At 43.5% G+C, this 16,410-nt stretch overlaps 2 protein-coding genes across 18 annotated transcripts in view; one reads left to right on the top strand and one right to left on the bottom strand.

The window, feature by feature from the left end:
• KMT2C (lysine methyltransferase 2C) overlaps positions 1-10,404 on the top strand; it is a 206,061-nt gene extending 195,657 nt beyond the window's left edge. For 11 of the 15 annotated variants that reach the window (XM_076331936.1, XM_076331939.1, XM_076331938.1 and 8 more), the window contains 9 exons: positions 855-959; positions 2,843-3,965; positions 4,984-5,120; positions 5,285-5,427; positions 5,692-5,860; positions 6,783-6,899; positions 7,548-7,621; positions 8,036-8,144; positions 8,406-10,404. In XM_076331936.1, the coding sequence (XP_076188051.1) occupies positions 855-959; positions 2,843-3,965; positions 4,984-5,120; positions 5,285-5,427; positions 5,692-5,860; positions 6,783-6,899; positions 7,548-7,621; positions 8,036-8,144; positions 8,406-8,498 (2,070 nt within the window). In that variant the 3' untranslated portion in view covers positions 8,499-10,404. The remainder of the gene's footprint in view (positions 1-854; positions 960-2,842; positions 3,966-4,983; positions 5,121-5,284; positions 5,428-5,691; positions 5,861-6,782; positions 6,900-7,547; positions 7,622-8,035; positions 8,145-8,405) is intronic. The other 4 variants (XM_076331937.1, XM_076331950.1, XM_076331941.1 and 1 more) reach the window with 2 other exon arrangements.
• A 3,323-nt stretch (positions 10,405-13,727) lies between these two features.
• The window catches only part of GALNT11 (polypeptide N-acetylgalactosaminyltransferase 11), a 54,909-nt gene continuing 52,226 nt past the window's right edge, over positions 13,728-16,410 (bottom strand). For all 3 annotated transcript variants that reach the window (XM_076331954.1, XM_076331957.1, XM_076331956.1), the window contains exon 12: positions 13,728-14,543. In XM_076331954.1, coding sequence (XP_076188069.1) covers positions 14,412-14,543 — 132 coding nt within the window. In that variant the 3' untranslated portion in view covers positions 13,728-14,411. The remainder of the gene's footprint in view (positions 14,544-16,410) is intronic.

The following is a 16,410-nucleotide window of genomic DNA, read 5'->3' on the forward strand; positions in this document are numbered from 1 at the left end:
CCAGGTTTCTTTGTAGTCTCCCTTCTGTATGTGTCCTAATTCAGGATGGGACATTCAGGCACATTTGTAGTACAAACAAGAAATGTCAAAGTTGTTACTTACATGAAATGAATTTCAGCAAATTTTGTAAAATAGGTCCCATACGTGGCAGTTTCCTAAATTCTGCTGCTAACCTCCTTCCATGACCACTGCAGGGACCTTAATTCAAAAAGAGCTTATTTGTAAGGCAGCGCCATATTGCCACGTCAGGAAGTATTGTAAAAGCAAGAATACTTGCACTCTTTTTGAGCAGGAATCAGATTTCAGTTTCAGCCTCTTGTATTTACATTGGGAACTGTCATTCATTCAGAAAGTACCGTTGCTCTTTCAATGAGATTGAGATAATTATTCAACAAAGGTATGCAGTCAAAATTTATATACAAAAGTAAGGGGTTCATGTAGTCAGAAAAGCACTGAATTCCCAGTAATGTTTTGCAGATGGATCAGTAGATAAAACAGTATGATCTGTCTTTGATTAGGCTGAAACAAGACGTTCTTTTGCCGTCTAAAGATAAAACGGGTTTTACTTTGCAAGCGTGCCTATGGAGCAGATGGGTGCATGGTATAGAATGCTTTATTTTGATTGTTAAACTTCTGTTAAAGGCAAGAAATGCTGAAGAACAAGGTTGTAGGTGGTGGTAACATTAGATCTGTCAAATAATCAAGTACTTCTATCACAGTATCGCTCATTATTTCACAAATGTTCTACAAATAAAGAGTTTCTAGCCAGATTGGAAGACTTGTTTCATTACACTTATTATGTGAAGAATGGTATTAAAATGCACTTCTGATAATCTTCTGTGTTTGATTCCCAGGATTCCCAAGAAGGCTCTGATAAAATGAAGGACATTGTATTCTGTAGCAACAACTGCTTTGTTCTTTATTCAGCAGCTGTGCAAGCAAAAAACTCAGAGAATAAAGTAAGTATCAAATGCTGGTAGAGCCTAGTGAGCAGAAATATTGCAGGTATTTTTTGAAGAACAGAAAGGGGGAGAGGGGGAAGTTTGCGCTTCATTTTAGAGGTTTATAAATGAATTGCTCTATATTCAGACGTTGAGATTCTGAACCAGCAGCATGAAGTAAAATTCGTATTTGTAGAACTTACTGTCTGACAGAGATGCATGGCAGAACCGTAGCCACCTTTTGCTGTCCTCACAGGCTTTGAACATGCAGTTTCAAAAAAGTAGTTGTTTAAGTTCTCTGGGCATTGTACAAAACTGTAGATACATCTTCAAGGGCTATATTCTGCATTTTGATTTCGCTTATACAGTAAAAAAAATTTACAACTGTGCAAGTAATAATGGAACAGCAAGTTTGCAAAAAGACTTTTATTTGTTCAGTGTAACTGGAAAAATACAACCCTATTCCGTTACTTTATTCGGACAAAGCTGCCATTTTAAAGCATTAATTACCACAACACTAGTAAAGAGCCTGCTACCTGACAGTGACAAGGAAAAAGAGGTTCTAATTACTGGAGAAAGATATTTTAAGAAGTTTGTTCAGCTGAAAGTGGAATTAGGCCAGGGATTTTTCTCAGGTGGTCCCAAATAGTACGCTGTCGTTCTCTACCTGCAGACACTGCGAGGGGTATACGACACCTTAGAGAAACTCAGCACTTCCACACAGGGCATTATTTCTTGCGATGTCGAGGTTCATTCCGTTTCAAAGGAAGATCACTTCAATTTATCTCTGTTTAGTCATCAAAAGTGGAATAGTCTTCGTTCAAGACTAAATGATCCTGCTCAGTTTATTTTCTTACAGATAAAATTTTTTGAGTACTTCTTTTAACCAGCTTGGCTTCTGCTTTTTCTAGTTCAAATGTACCTTTTTTCCCCTCAACCAGTGGACAGAACAGGCCACGTGCTTGAAGCATTACCTAATTAATGCTTTCTCATAGTCCTGTATTTACTGTAGAATTTGCAGCCTTCCTTCAAATGCATCCTACTTAGTTTTTCAGAAGAAATTTAAAAAAAAAAAAAACACAAATCCTGGAGGAGAAGGTAAATGTGTGTACATCCATATCCTTTTAGCGTCCCGTGTAGCTCATTTTCACCAGTATTTAAACAGGGTAACGTTTCTGCACAAGTGCATCAGCATGTACATAATTAAGTTAATTAAATGTCATGTTCAGCCTCTTGATCCTTTCATTTACTCCTTCAAGATTAATCATACAAACCACATTAAGCACTTTTTAATCTAAACTTCCTTTATTGTTCTTGTTTTCTCTCGTTTTTTTTTTTTTTGTAACAAATCTCTGCAGGTATAATTCTTGTTTACTGTGACCGAATAGTTAAGTCCTCAAGGCGTATCTAATGTCAAGCCCTGCAGGAATTTCCTCCTCACTTGTTTCCAGGAAAAATATGTGGCATTAATTCCAAATCTTCCCCGTCTACCAAATAACAAGATTCTTACTTTTTAAATGAATTCTGTGACCCATATTTTAAGGTTATTTTGCGTTGTAACAAAACTTTCTAAAAATACCTAAGAACTAAACCTGCCAGTTAGCTCGTCTAGGGCAATTGAGTAGTTTTTCATTCAAAACCCGGACAAAGGATTATTTGTGCTTCCTCTTCTGTATTAAAGGGCACCACGTTCTAGGTTGACTGGGAGAACTTTTGTGTTCCGTATCCCGGCACAAGCTGTGATAACACGGGTCAGGGTAATTTCCATCTTTCTCTGTTGCTGCATCATGATTTTAGGCATTCTGAGTAGCCTCTTCCATACCGACTGACAATGTTTTCAAGATACATTTAATGGTTAACGGTTTGGGATTATTTTTCTTAAGAGTTTTCTATTGATTTAGCAGGAATCAGTTCCATCTTTGCCACAGTCACCGATGAAAGAGAGGCCGCCTAAAGCATTCCATCAGTACAGCAACAACATCTCCACTTTGGACGTCCACTGTCTGCCTCAGTTGCAGGAAAAAGTTTCTCCACCATCGTCACCCCCCATCATGTTCCCCCCTGCGTTTGAAGCAGCCAAGGTAGAGGCAAAACCAGATGAGCTTAAGGTAACGGTGAAACTAAAACCTAGGTTAAAAGCAATACACAGTAGTCTTGATGACTGTCGGCCTCCAAGTAAGAAATGGAAAGGAATGAAATGGAAAAAGTGGAGCATTCAGATTGTGATTCCTAAAGGATCATTCAAACCTCCTTGTGAAGAAGAAATAGATGAATTTCTTAAAAAACTGGGCACGACCCTTAAACCAGATCCTGTGCCTAAAGACTATAGGAAATGTTGCTTCTGTCACGAGGAAGGTGATGGATTAACTGATGGACCAGCAAGGCTTCTTAACCTGGATTTAGACCTTTGGGTCCATTTGAACTGTGCTCTTTGGTCTACAGAAGTCTATGAGACACAAGCTGGTGCCTTAATAAACGTGGAACTAGCACTGCGAAGAGGCTTGCAAATGAAATGCATGTTTTGTCACAAAATGGGTGCCACCAGCGGTTGTCACAGGTTAAGGTGCACCAATATTTATCACTTTACCTGTGCCATTAAAGCACAATGCATGTTTTTTAAAGACAAGACCATGCTTTGCCCCATGCACAAACCAAAGGGAACTCATGAGCAAGAACTTAGTTACTTTGCAGTCTTCAGGAGGGTCTACGTTCAGCGTGATGAAGTGCGGCAGATCGCTAGCATCGTTCAGCGAGGAGAACGTGACCACACTTTCCGTGTGGGAAGCCTGATTTTCCATGCCGTTGGTCAGCTGCTGCCACAGCAGATGCAGGCCTTCCACTCCTCCAAAGCACTCTTCCCCGTGGGTTACGAGGCCAGCCGGTTGTACTGGAGCATGAGATACGCAAACAGACGCTGTCGCTATCTCTGTTCAATTGAGGAGAAGGACGGGCTTCCGTTGTTTGTCATCAAGGTTGTGGAGCAAGGCCACGAAGATCTGGTCCTTAGTGACACAACACCAAAAGGTAAATTTTATGAACTAAGGTCATGACTTCTGTGGGTTTGCTATTTGTTTCGTTGCTACTGATACTAATCGGGTGTACGATAGATGTTTCAAATAACATCTTGCAGAGACTGTTCTAATGTGATGCTTATAGTGAGCTTCCAGAGCCCATTTTTAATATCACGCTGTGAAGACTGAGGACACCTTTGAAGAAATTGTATAAACTGCAAGTAAGACAACTTGTTACAAGTTCACAGAGGAGACCCTAGATTGAGTATTGAAAATGAATTAAAATAGTAGGAACACGAGTGTAGGTTTCCTTTCATGAACAGTGACTTTGTTTAAATATGTTATCATTACTTGGTTACCTTTAAATCAGCTGTGCTGAAGTTAGTAAGCAATAAAAAGACAGCTGAGTTGACCACATTGTTCTCGGGGCAGGTAACATTGTGTCTGGTGGGGTGAGGAATGATACCTTAGACCGTAAACATACGGGGCAGGTCTTAGGAACATGGCGCGTGCATGTGCACACGGCCTGTAATGCTCTGGGTCTTAACCCCTTCGTGCTGCGGGTGCCGATACGCTCGGCCTCGCTCTGCCCAGTCAAAGCACTGCCGGGGAAATTGCCCCCATACGACTGAGAGCTGACTGTAGTCAATCAATGGAAATAGAATATATAGTTTATTTTTAAAAAGTTCTACTTTGTGCAGGTTTTCTCAGGAGAATCTGTCTGTGTTATTGTTGTCAGAGGACTGAAAGTTGCCGTGCTGCAAATACTAAAAGTTTCATTCCCGAGAATCAAGGGAGCAGCAGAAACGTCGTGTGTGTTTGGGATTTGTTCAGGACAAAAGGGCAACTCACCAAATGATTCTCCGCTTCACTTTTTAAACACTGGCCTGTTTGTGTATGCACCCACGGACAGAATGCTTTTTCAGTATTGGTTTCTGGTTCCCAATATCCTCAGGCATTTTGTCTGAAAACCGGTATGACAGACTGTAATTTTTTTGATCACTGTAATTCCTTCCCGTATGGTTGTGTAGGTGTGTGGGATAAAATCTTGGAGCCCGTTGCTTCTGTTAGAAAAGAATCTGAAATGCTCCAGCTGTTTCCCGGCTATCTGAAGGGCGAAGACCTCTTTGGTTTGACAGTCTCTGCAGTGGCAAGGATTGCTGAATCGGTGAGTCTTCACCATCCCAGTTCTTGCTGGATTACCCCAAATTGTTGGATATACACATGAGAAAGGGGAACAGGAAGAAGTGTGGAAAAGTAAACATTTTGTTACACATGATTAACATCTCATTACTTGGACTTTTTTTTTTCTTTTTGTCTGTTTTTTTGCAGCTGCCAGGGGTTGAGGCCTGTGAGAACTACACTTTCCGCTATGGCCGAAACCCCTTAATGGAACTCCCTCTTGCTATCAACCCCACGGGCTGTGCCCGTGCCGAGCCTAAAATGAGTACCCATGTCAAGAGGTTTGTGTTAAGGTATTTTGTTTTAATTTCACATAGTACAGCCCAGGGTTTATAGGCTGCTTAGGGTTATTTGTGCTTTCGTCTGCTGCTTACAAACCCTGTCGTCTCTGGCTGTGTATGTGCATGCCCAAATCAAAGGAATCGCTTTGTTGTCTATGCTAGCTGGCTTTCAGTGTCTGTATGTCTAAAAGAATTTTGAATGGGTTTTGTGGCTGTTTTCAGAGAAATCTTCAGTTTTTCTCGTATTCTTTCCTGTTACATGCCCAATTCCTACAGGCCTCACACCTTGAATAGCACCAGCACATCGAAGTCATTTCAGAGCACAGTTACGGGAGAACTGAATGCGCCTTACAGTAAGCAGTTCGTCCATTCCAAGTCCTCTCAGTACCGCAAAATGAAAACTGAATGGAAGTCCAATGTGTATCTAGCTCGCTCTCGTATTCAGGTCAGTTCTTGTTTTAGGAAATGTACATTAAAAAAAATTGCTTGCACTTTTATTTGTATCTATTTTATATATAAATTTTACATTTTTAGCTAGTTTATATCTAAATATTTACATAAAATTTATATTTAAAAATTGAAACTAAAGCTATTGCAAAATTCCTTCAAGTCTCGTCCCAAAATTGGCAATTTTCATGTGGCAGATCACTTCCATAGATTTATCTTCAGTAAGATTTCTTTCTAGTTATTGTAACTATCTTAAAAATTCATTTGTTACAGTCATCTAGGAAAAAAGTTTCTTTCAATTTTTTTTTTTTTTAGCCTATTTCTCAAAAACTTTGTAAAACTTAATAAAAATACAAATACACAGTGGAAGTATGACGTACTCAGACCAGGCGGAGTAAAGTGGTACAAGACTAGCATGAAGAGTTTGATACTTGTTTGCATTCGTAAGAATAAGAAATTCGTTGCCTTACGGAATTCTGGTGGTGGTTTCCTCCGCAGGCTGTTTTGCAAAAGCTTTGTAACTGATTTTGCTGTGTGTGAACACAGTTGTTGTTTATTTTAGGCTGGACTTAACTGTGCCATTGTGTTCCTATTAGGTTTCTCCATTCCAGTAAGGCCTGCTTTATTTCTCAGTGAATTTATAATCTTTACACAGCCAAGTGTCAGAGGTATAAGAGAAGCTTTCTCACCTAGACAGAAGCCAAGTACGCTTTCTTGCATCTTAAAAATTTAATGTGAAGCTGGGTTCTGCCTCTGGGCCGTGACAGCATCAGTTACTTGCCTGTGCCGCTTCAGTCTTTCTGGGTGGTTTCCTTTTTCACGTGATCTTTTTCTGCAGGATCGGTTTTGGGGCACGCTGAGGAATGCAGCGTGAATGTGAATTTGTTACAGAATTCTAAATGGCAACCTATTTTTTGTAGGGCCTGGGCTTATATGCTGCTAGAGACATTGAAAAGCACACTATGGTCATTGAATATATCGGAACTATTATCCGGAATGAGGTAGCAAACAGGAAAGAGAAGCTTTATGAATCTCAGGTACGGGTGGTGTTTGTTCACTGTTTCTTTCCCCTTCCCCTTCCAAATGTTCATACAACGAAACAGACGCTGTTCTTCTGTTTGATGAATTCAGTCCCCTGAATTCTGTTTGCTGCTGTGCTATAAATGCAGTAGGCTAAAAATAGAACCAGAGGAGTCTACAGTGTTTCTTAGCACAGGAATTGGAGTATTTAAATGTTTAATAAATCTCACAGCACCCTGGCCAGGTAGGTAATATATATCCTCTGTCCCGGAGGACAGAGCAAGCTCTGACAGAGATGTCAGGACCTCAATTTTTACTGAGAACATCTTTAAATTTAAAGCAACTTCCTCTGTGTACCTCAGTGGTACTGTAACAGTTAGTACATATTCATGAAGCACTTCAGGATCCCAGATGAAAGGCAGTACAGAAGCTAGTAGGAAAATACTAATTCGCCAGAGATCTCTGTCTATGCCCCATCCACTCCCTCACAAACCAGCGAGGGTACGGGCAGTATGTGACTCAGGCTTTCCCTCGTGAGCCAGTGGGCAGTGTCTGATCCTGAAGGCAGAAGAACACTTGAAGGTAACCCACGTTGCTGCTTCGTTTTCAAGTGTTGGCAATTCTGTGAAATCTCCAAGAGTCTCTTTTCCAATTCTGTTTTTCAGAATCGCGGCGTGTACATGTTCCGCATCGACAACGACCACGTCATCGATGCTACCCTGACGGGAGGTCCTGCAAGGTGGGTGGCTCTGGAGAGATCTCTACCCTCGTTCTGGGCAGTCATCCACGTTCCCTGGCCTGGGGCTGTTTGTGAGGGACCCCAGTTTGTGGTTGTCTCAATGGTTTTTATTCTCTGAGCTGGTGCATTCAGTCTTCAGACTATTCCACTGAAGTAAGGTCATCTTTCTCATTAGCTTTGCTCATCTTTGATTACGTTTCATGGCAGCTATGAAGAAAGAACGGAATCTTTTTTTTAACGCTTGATTTTTTTTGACATTTTCTAGGTAAAGCAACAAGTACAGAGAATTTTATAATTTTATCTGGAAAGTCAGTGCGCCCCTGAAGCTAAGGTCATGCTAAGGTTTGGTTTGGATTTGCCTCGAGGGATGCGTTCTCTTAAAAGGGTTACCTTTTTCAAACTCTGTTTTCGTAGGTATATCAACCATTCGTGTGCACCTAACTGTGTGGCTGAGGTGGTAACGTTTGAGAGAGGACACAAAATTATCATTAGCTCCAGCAGGAGAATCCAGAAAGGGGAGGAGGTAGGGCGGTCTCATTTGGTTTTGCTTACCTGTTGCTACTTGCATTCGTCTCTAGATTCTTGCGTGATCTCGACGGCCAGTAGCACAACTTGTTTGTGCTAGGCTGGGGGAGAGCGACACTTCCCTTCCCCTCTTTCCTTTTAAATCTCGCCAGTCCCTAGCAGCGCAACCTCTAGCGTATCTTGCTATTTCACCTGTAGGTACGAGGAAAACTGGTAAATCCCAGTTGTTCCATAACCGTTCTCCTGCATCTTCTTCCAGCTTTGCTACGACTACAAGTTTGATTTTGAAGATGACCAGCACAAGATTCCATGTCACTGTGGAGCTGTAAACTGCCGAAAGTGGATGAACTAGCATGCATTCCTTGCTGTCTTTGAGGGTCGCTTGTCCCTAGGAAGAAGTGATTCACATTTTGATTTTGTCGACGGAAAATTGTTGCCTTTTTGAAGGGGGGGGGGGAAATCACTTCTGGAAGTACAGATTTCTACTCAAGTATTTAAAAAGAAAAAAAAAAAAGGAAAAAAAAAAAAAAGAGAACCCAAGCACCAGAAGCAAGCCGGCAAAATCTGAAGCTAACTTTCCAGACACGTGGAGGTTAAACTGAATTAACGGAATGGTCCAGCACTTTTGTTTTTGAGCTCACTAAGGAGAAACTGTAACTTGGGCAAAGAACCGATGGCTGACCTGCGGGAGTGCAGGTGGGCGTATATGAATGTAAGACTGAAATCACCAGCGAAAGGGAGAAGTCCAAAGTGCTGGCCACAGCCTTATTTGATAAAGGGGCAGGCCCTCTAATTAAAGAAAAATTTTAAATAAAAGTAGACACCACTGAACAAGGAATGTACTGAAACGACTTCCTTAGGGATAGAGCTAAGGGAAAAAATAACTTGCACTAAAATACATTTAAATACTTGATTCCATGAGTCAGTTTATTGTAGTTTTTGATTTCTGTAAAATAAGAGAACCTTTTTGTATTTATTATTGAATAAGTGAATGAAGCTATTTTTAAAAAGAAAGTTAGAAGAAAGCCAAGCTGCTGCTGTTACCTGCAGAACTAACAAACTCTGTTACTTTGTACAAAAGTGTAAATATTTTGAGAAAAAAAAATACAGTATAAAAATAGTTATTGACCAAATGCTACCAGACTCTGCAGCAGTTCGGGTGCTTATTATAAAACGTCAATAGGGATGTTACAATATGATCTCATCTATTAACAGACACGTGATGACAATTACGGAATAACCAAAATCTCAATTTCAAGAGAGGGGTTTTTACGTTGAAAGCAGTCTCAACTGTGGTCTTCTTAGAGTTTTTTTAAGTAAACCTTAAGCCTGGTAAGGGCATGTATAGTACAACTCCGCCTTTTGTAGATGTTTGGGTAACTTAGATTAATTTTATTTGTATTATATTGTTGCATCCCTATTTCTTAAGTCAGGTTTTTTGTGCTTACAATTTGTGATAACTGTGAATAACTGCTAAAACCACCCAAAATAGAGGCTGGACATGGTTTTTTCTTCGGCAAAAGTAGTCAAGATTAGGTGACTGTTCAGCCTACAGTAAATCACGTAAACAGCATAGAATCATGTAGTTGGAGCTTAAGTCTGATGCGATAGCCTTCTTAAAAGGAAAACGAGGAAAAAAAATTAGGTGTAATGTGCTTGCAGCTGCAGGACTCTGGCAATAGGGTTTTGGAAAATGTAATTTAAAGATGTGTTTGTATGGATTGTTTTTGTTTACATTTCTTTAAAAAATAAACACTGTTTTGTGTTTGCTTGTAGAAATTTAATCCGCATTTTGAACCAGGTTAGCTTTTTATTTTGTACTTAAAATTCTGGTACTGACACTTCACAGGCTAAATATAAAAAAAAAAATGAAGTTTTTTTTTGTGTGCACAATTAAAGTGGACTGTAAACTGTTGGTATATTCAGTAATACAGTTCTGAACTTGTAATGTATATGGCATGATGTATTTTTATCTTACAGAATAAATCAATTGTATATATTTTTCTCTTGATAAATAGCTGTATGAAATTGTTTCTTGAATATTTTTCTTCTCTTGTACAATATTCCAACATCCTACCAGTATTTGTCCTACAGTTTTTTCTGTTCTGTATAATAGTATCTAATGTTGGCAAAAAAAAAAAAAAACACCACAAAAAAAAGAATTTTTTGAAGTATACAGAGTGTTATGGGTTTTGGAATTTGTGGAAACAGATTTAGAAGATCAGCATTTACAAATAAAAATATTTTACATCTATAAATTATATCCACCTGTTTTCATTTGTGGTGTCTGGTTTCTAGTTCTTTCAGGATTTCAGTGTCTGCTTCCATCAGCGAGAAGCATTTGCGTTCCCCTCTTTACCGATGCAACCTGCACCCTAAATTTTACACTAAGGTGCCACGTCTTGAGCATCTACCAGCCACCGTTCCCTGCAATTGTGTTTTCCCCAGAAAATCTGCAAAAGATCCTAAAAAAGAGGAAAGCCTGTATTCTGCGTGTGCTGGGTTTGGCTGGGATAGAGTTAATTTTCTTCACAGTAGCTAGTACAGGGCTGTGTTTTGGGTTTGTGCTGGAAACAGTGTTGATAACACAGGGATGTTTTAGTTATTGCTGAGCAGTGCTGACACAGAGTCAAGGCCTTTTCTGCTCCTCACCCCACCCCACCAGCGAGCAGGCTGGGGGGGCACGAGAAGCTGGGAGGGGACACAGCCAGGACAGCTGACCCCAACTGACCCAAGGGATATTCCACACCATATGACGTCATGCTCAGCAGATAAAGCTGGGAGAAGAAGAAGGAAGGGGGGACGTTTGGAGAGATGGCGTTTGTCTTCCCAAGTAACCGTTACGCGTGATGGAGCCCTGCTGTCCTGGAGGTGGCTGAACACCTGCCTGCCCATGGGAAGAAGTGAATGAATTCCTTGTTTTGCCTGGAACCAGCCAGGCCAAAGCTGTTTTCCAGTGTTACTTATCTGTATCGTGCACTTTGGCTGCTGGAAGGCAGAGGAGCCATCTGCACAGGGCCCGTGCGTGTCCGGCGTCAGCATTTGGGGTGAGCTGAGGGGTGGGGAGCTCGCGGCCTGGCCTTTGGCTGCTGGAGCAGCGGCTGTTTGGGCAGCTTGCACGGAGCTGTGCTTCGCTCCTGAATGCCACCGCAGCCCCGGCACACGCACAGGGGTTAGTGCAGGGCAGGCCAACCTCGGAAACGGGAAAGACATGAGCCACGAAGCAAAGCCGCGCTCAGTGTCAGGCCGTCGGCCACGGTGACTACCAACTCCATGAGTCATCAAGAAGGAAATACTTGACACACAGGCTTAAAAATTAGTCCCAGGTGCAGTTTCTTTACAAATAATAAATTTCTCAGCATGGCAATGGCAAACTGAGTGCTGCAACAGCTTGTAACTCGGGATAAGGCCTTTCCTTCTGTTCTTCCTATTCAGCCAAATTCCCCAAGTGTCAGCTGTGAGCGGTCACTCAAATATAGAAAGAAAACTGAATTTCCACCTAACCACAGGCAGCCCATGCGGGGCCCAGCTGAGAACAGCCAACTGATTCAGGAGTGGGTGTTCACAGAAGAGATTTATAACCCTCGCTTGCTCAAATTTTGCCTGCGATGACCTGGCTGCACAGCTGCAGCACTGAACGTACACGGCTGGGGCCAAAAGTCGTTCACTGCAGAAACGACTGACACCGTCCATCGCCCCCATCTGTTCCTGGAAACCGGCCCTGGGTCCTGGCGGCGGCTGGGCCTGCGGAGGCAGCACGGCGCAGCCTGCCTGGGAGGGCTCAGCCCAGCCCCACGGACTCCGGCCGAAGCTGCAGGCCCACGCACGCAGCACTGCAAACGTGGGTACTGCTAATTCTCAAAATAATAACAATAAAAAAAAGATGTATTATTTATACACGAGTGAGGTAGAATATTTATCTTCTTTATATTAAGGAACTGCTGCAACTCAGTGGTCCATCAGTTCTACATTCTTGTCCGTTATTGCAGGCTTAGAGACCACACGTATTGAGCTGGTCCTGACAGCAGCCTCCAAATTTCTTCACTGGGAGCAAAAAGTCAAAAATTCTCTGTGGCAACAGACTCAGCCCGTAAATAAAGCAAGCTTCTGCTTTGCCTGTTTGAGGATTTGTTTGATTTTTTTTATTCCTTTTTAAAAACACAACATAAAGGCCACAGAAAAAAAGGCAGAGCAAGGCTACTGCACAGCCCATTTGACAGCCAAAACAAATTTCACAGCTACAGGAAAGCCTGGCACACAGCTGGGAGCAGCTGTACCAGCACCCGCTGCTGCTCCACGCTCGCTCGTGGGAGCAGTCAGGGTTAAGCAGACAGGCGTAAACGAAGCTGCAGCCCATCCTTTCACCCCCAGCAAGGACTGGAATTAATTCCACACACAACAGCCACCCAGGTGTCCCCCCGAGGACGCACGTATTTGTGTAACGACAGGCAGCACAAACCCACTCTCGAGCTGTCGGCACTTAAAAACTGCTGGCGGGTTTTACGCCGCCCTCACTGCCGCTGAAAGGGTTCAGCTGGAGGCCACTGTGAGCTGACACGGTGTGGACCTGTTCCAGCCCCAAAGGCCGGGCAGCCCTACACTGCCCTGCAACAGCGATTTGGGAACCGATTTCAAGACTCTGGGGCCGCCTGATCCAGCAAGGCGCACAGCGCGGGCCTCAGCTGAAGTACAGCTGCTGAAGGGGGCTGGGGTTGGTTTTAAGAGACTTCTGGTGGTAGGAAGGAACTCGGCTAGTGTCTCACAATTATTCCCACTGTAATGCTTTATCTGGAAGAACTTCCACTTCAGCCTACTGTTCTGGTTTACAATTAAACCCCGCTTACCTGGTTCCTCCCTGCCCGTGACTCACTGCTTCCATGACTGCAGAACGAGGCAAGAAGCTGCGCAGCGCCCAGGGACCACTCTTACCTGCTCATTTTTTTTCCTCTGCACTTCTCCCCCCAGGGTGGCTGCCCTGGCAGACAGCTGAAGGACCAAATGCAACCTGTCACAAGTGAATCTCTCCTCTCTGCAGGAAGATGCGGGTCTGTAATTACTCCAACATTATCATTATTTGCCTCACGCTGCCCAAATGTCAGTAACCAGATGCTGGAGCATTTGTGTGGTTGGAAAATGCTTCCGCTGCCCAAGCGAAAGGGCAAGGCTGTCCTGGCGCTGCCGACAGTCGGACTGCACGTTCCCAGGGAAGGCAGGTCACTGTGGCGTGATAAACAAGGCCGACGTGGCTAAGAAAAAATACACCGGGTAAGAACAGCTTTTCTCTTCTGCAGCAGCTTCCACGCACTGAAGAAGCATCCGGGGCTGAGGTGGGAAGTCAAAGAAAGGTAAACAGTGAAATAAATAAAAGAACTTGGGAAAGGAAACAGAGAAATGGAGGGAAAAAAACAGAGAGACATTATCTGTCAAACCTTCCAACAAGTGAGAGAGGGAGGAAGAGCCGGCTGTGAGGAAAAGGGAGTGAAAACAAGGGAAGACCCAAATTAATGTGAACGTTAGGTTGCATCAGTCTCTTACTTGGTGCTTTCTGGCCCAACAGCTACAAAGAGTAAGGCCATACAGATTAATAAAAAAACGATACTTTATTTTAAATGCAGCTACTGTCATGAGTCATCAAAATAGACTTTGTAATAGTTACTTTGTTTTAAATACGAGGTGACGAATGACAGCTAAGAATTTAAACTACATGAAATGTCCTAAAATTGTAAATTAAGAGAGCTAAATTTAAATATCACAAATGACAATTTTCAGAAGAAAAAAGGGAATAAAAATATTTTCCAGAAAAAGTAAAATAATTTGGCCAGTAAAACCATACTAAAAACGTAAATCAATGAGATCCTGCACATGAAATACTTGAAGAGGACTCCTTTCTGTCATTGCCATTTAAAAGATCGACAAAGCTAAAATCTCACGATTTAAATTACATCGCTCTAATAATTTCTCTTACTTAAAAACAGTTCAATAATCCAGGACAATCCAAGGAACCGCTGATAAATTGCACTTCCACGTGTTGTTCTGCAGTAGGGCTGCTGCTATTACTGCTGCACCTGACCAGGGACCGGTGACCGCCTGGACCTTCTCATGCACACAGCTCTTCACAGCAGAGTATTTCTAAAGGGTCCTTGCAGTGGTTGTGCCAGGTGTAGCAGCTAAGGGCTCCTCGCAAAGCCCTCCAGAATGACTTAAAATCATGGCTGAAGGGGAATCGGGTCTTGGCTTAATGCTTCGCAGCCGCATCCTCGCTGTCTCAGCTCTCAAAATGCCACTGCTGAGGAAGGGACCCATCACAGATGGCCATCGTCACGTACCCTTTGTGGCTAAGCGGATCTACCACTTTCATGCACTGCCCCACGGAGACCTGGTAGAGGCGGTTGTTTTTCTAGAGGAGAGAGAAAGACAGATGGGATTTATTCATTAAAACTTCTGTTCGACTCCACTGTCAAACCGAAGCCGAAACCGATGTTTAAGGGGAGGGGATGCTCCTTCCTGACAGATGGGCTTTTCAGCGGCCTCCCTGACACACCAGACCCACAGCAGCAGCATTTCAAAGCCAGAGTACAGCACACCCCGTAACCACGTTCAGGCCTTGAAACAAAGGCTCTCACGCCCTTACAAGGACACAGTTCTCATTTTGTTTAGAATCATAGAATGAGTAAGGTTGGAAAAGACCTCTAAGATCATCGAGTCCAACCGTCAACCCAACACCACCATGCCCACTAAACCATGTCCCTAAGTGCCTCATCTACACGTCCTTTAAATACCTCCAGGGATGGGGACTCAACCACTTCCCTGGGCAGCCTGTTTCAATGTTTCACCACTCTTTCAGTAAAGACATTTTTCCTCATGTCCAATCTAAACCTCCCCTGGCGCAACTTGAGGCCATTTTTACCTGTTTACATGTTTACACCGTAGCCTCTTAATGAGGTGGAGAGATGATCAAAACCGTTCCCCAGCGCTCAGCAAAGAGGGTGCCCACAAGGCTACAGTGCAGCACAGCCAGGTCCCTGCTCTGCACCTGGCCCAGCCTTAGCAATGCCCCTGCCCTCAGCATCCACGTGCTGGGGAGCAGCCACACAGGGTGACAGGTCTCTTGGGCGTGGTGGGTCCCCACAACCAGGGCGAGGCCTGACCCTAGTCAAGTGTGAGAAGGAAACAGATCTTTCTTCTCTTTTTTTTTTCCCCAGAGGACCCTGTCATCTCCCCCCACTATCAGCTTGTTGCAGCTGCTTTGGGGGCCCCTTTTCTGTCTGGAAAGGGCTCTCTGCACAGCCCCAACAGCTCCCATGGGCAGCAACGTCCTGCTCTCCCGTTTGGAGGGAGCAGATATGTGAGAACAGCTGCACCGGGCTCTGTGTCACTGCTTATGGCCATAAGCAGATGCCCAGTGAAGCAGGAGAACATGGCAAGAACACAGAACGCTCCTCTAGAATACTCCCCCACCCCCAGTCTTGTATTGTAACCGACAGTGCATGGTTGGCCCTTCTCTGTACCAATGACTCACACACCTAACATATTTCCCCTCCCTCTCACAAGTCTTCACTTCTCTAATCTAAAGAGTCTCAGCCTACTCACAAATTCCTCACGCGAAAGGTGCCCCACACCTTCAATTTGCCCTGCCACCCACCTCTGATCCTTCCCCAGCCCTAACTTAGTCTTTCAGAGAGGAGGCGACCAGCACGTGCAGTACGGTGGTGCGATGACATTTCTCTGCTGTGGTCCCTATTGCTTTCCTAATCAATCCTAATATTTGATTCACTTACTTCTGTTGTTGATCATTAATGAGCACCAGCGTGACACTTACAGATCCACCTCCCACACCCCCAGTGGCGATGGCCAGCTCAAAGCCCAGGTTTCATGAAGCCCAGATTCCTGCCCCCCATCACAGGTATCACCTGACAAGTTACGTGCATTGAATTTCAATGGCCATTCTGTTGTCTGTTCTCTCAGTCTTGTAAAATCTTTGTCCGCTAACTCAAGCTGAAGAACCCTGAATAATTTCAATCTCTTATCTGCAGCAGAATTTTTCAGCTCACTACTCCCACTATCATTTGCAGCTGTGGCACTGCTGGTGCAAGTGTCAGACACGCACAACCCTGGGCTCACGCGATACCTTCCTCCGTAACTCCAAACCATCCTGGACCGCAACAGCCTTCCTTATTTGTCTGCACTTAGGAACTCGTGCTGCCAACGAGCAGCGTGGTATGAACCCAAGACGGTTTATGCAGAGCTGTCGTTGAAGTGCAACA

Source organism: Aptenodytes patagonicus, chromosome 2 (genome assembly GCF_965638725.1).
Source record: "Aptenodytes patagonicus chromosome 2, bAptPat1.pri.cur, whole genome shotgun sequence".
NCBI lineage: Eukaryota > Metazoa > Chordata > Aves > Sphenisciformes > Spheniscidae > Aptenodytes > Aptenodytes patagonicus.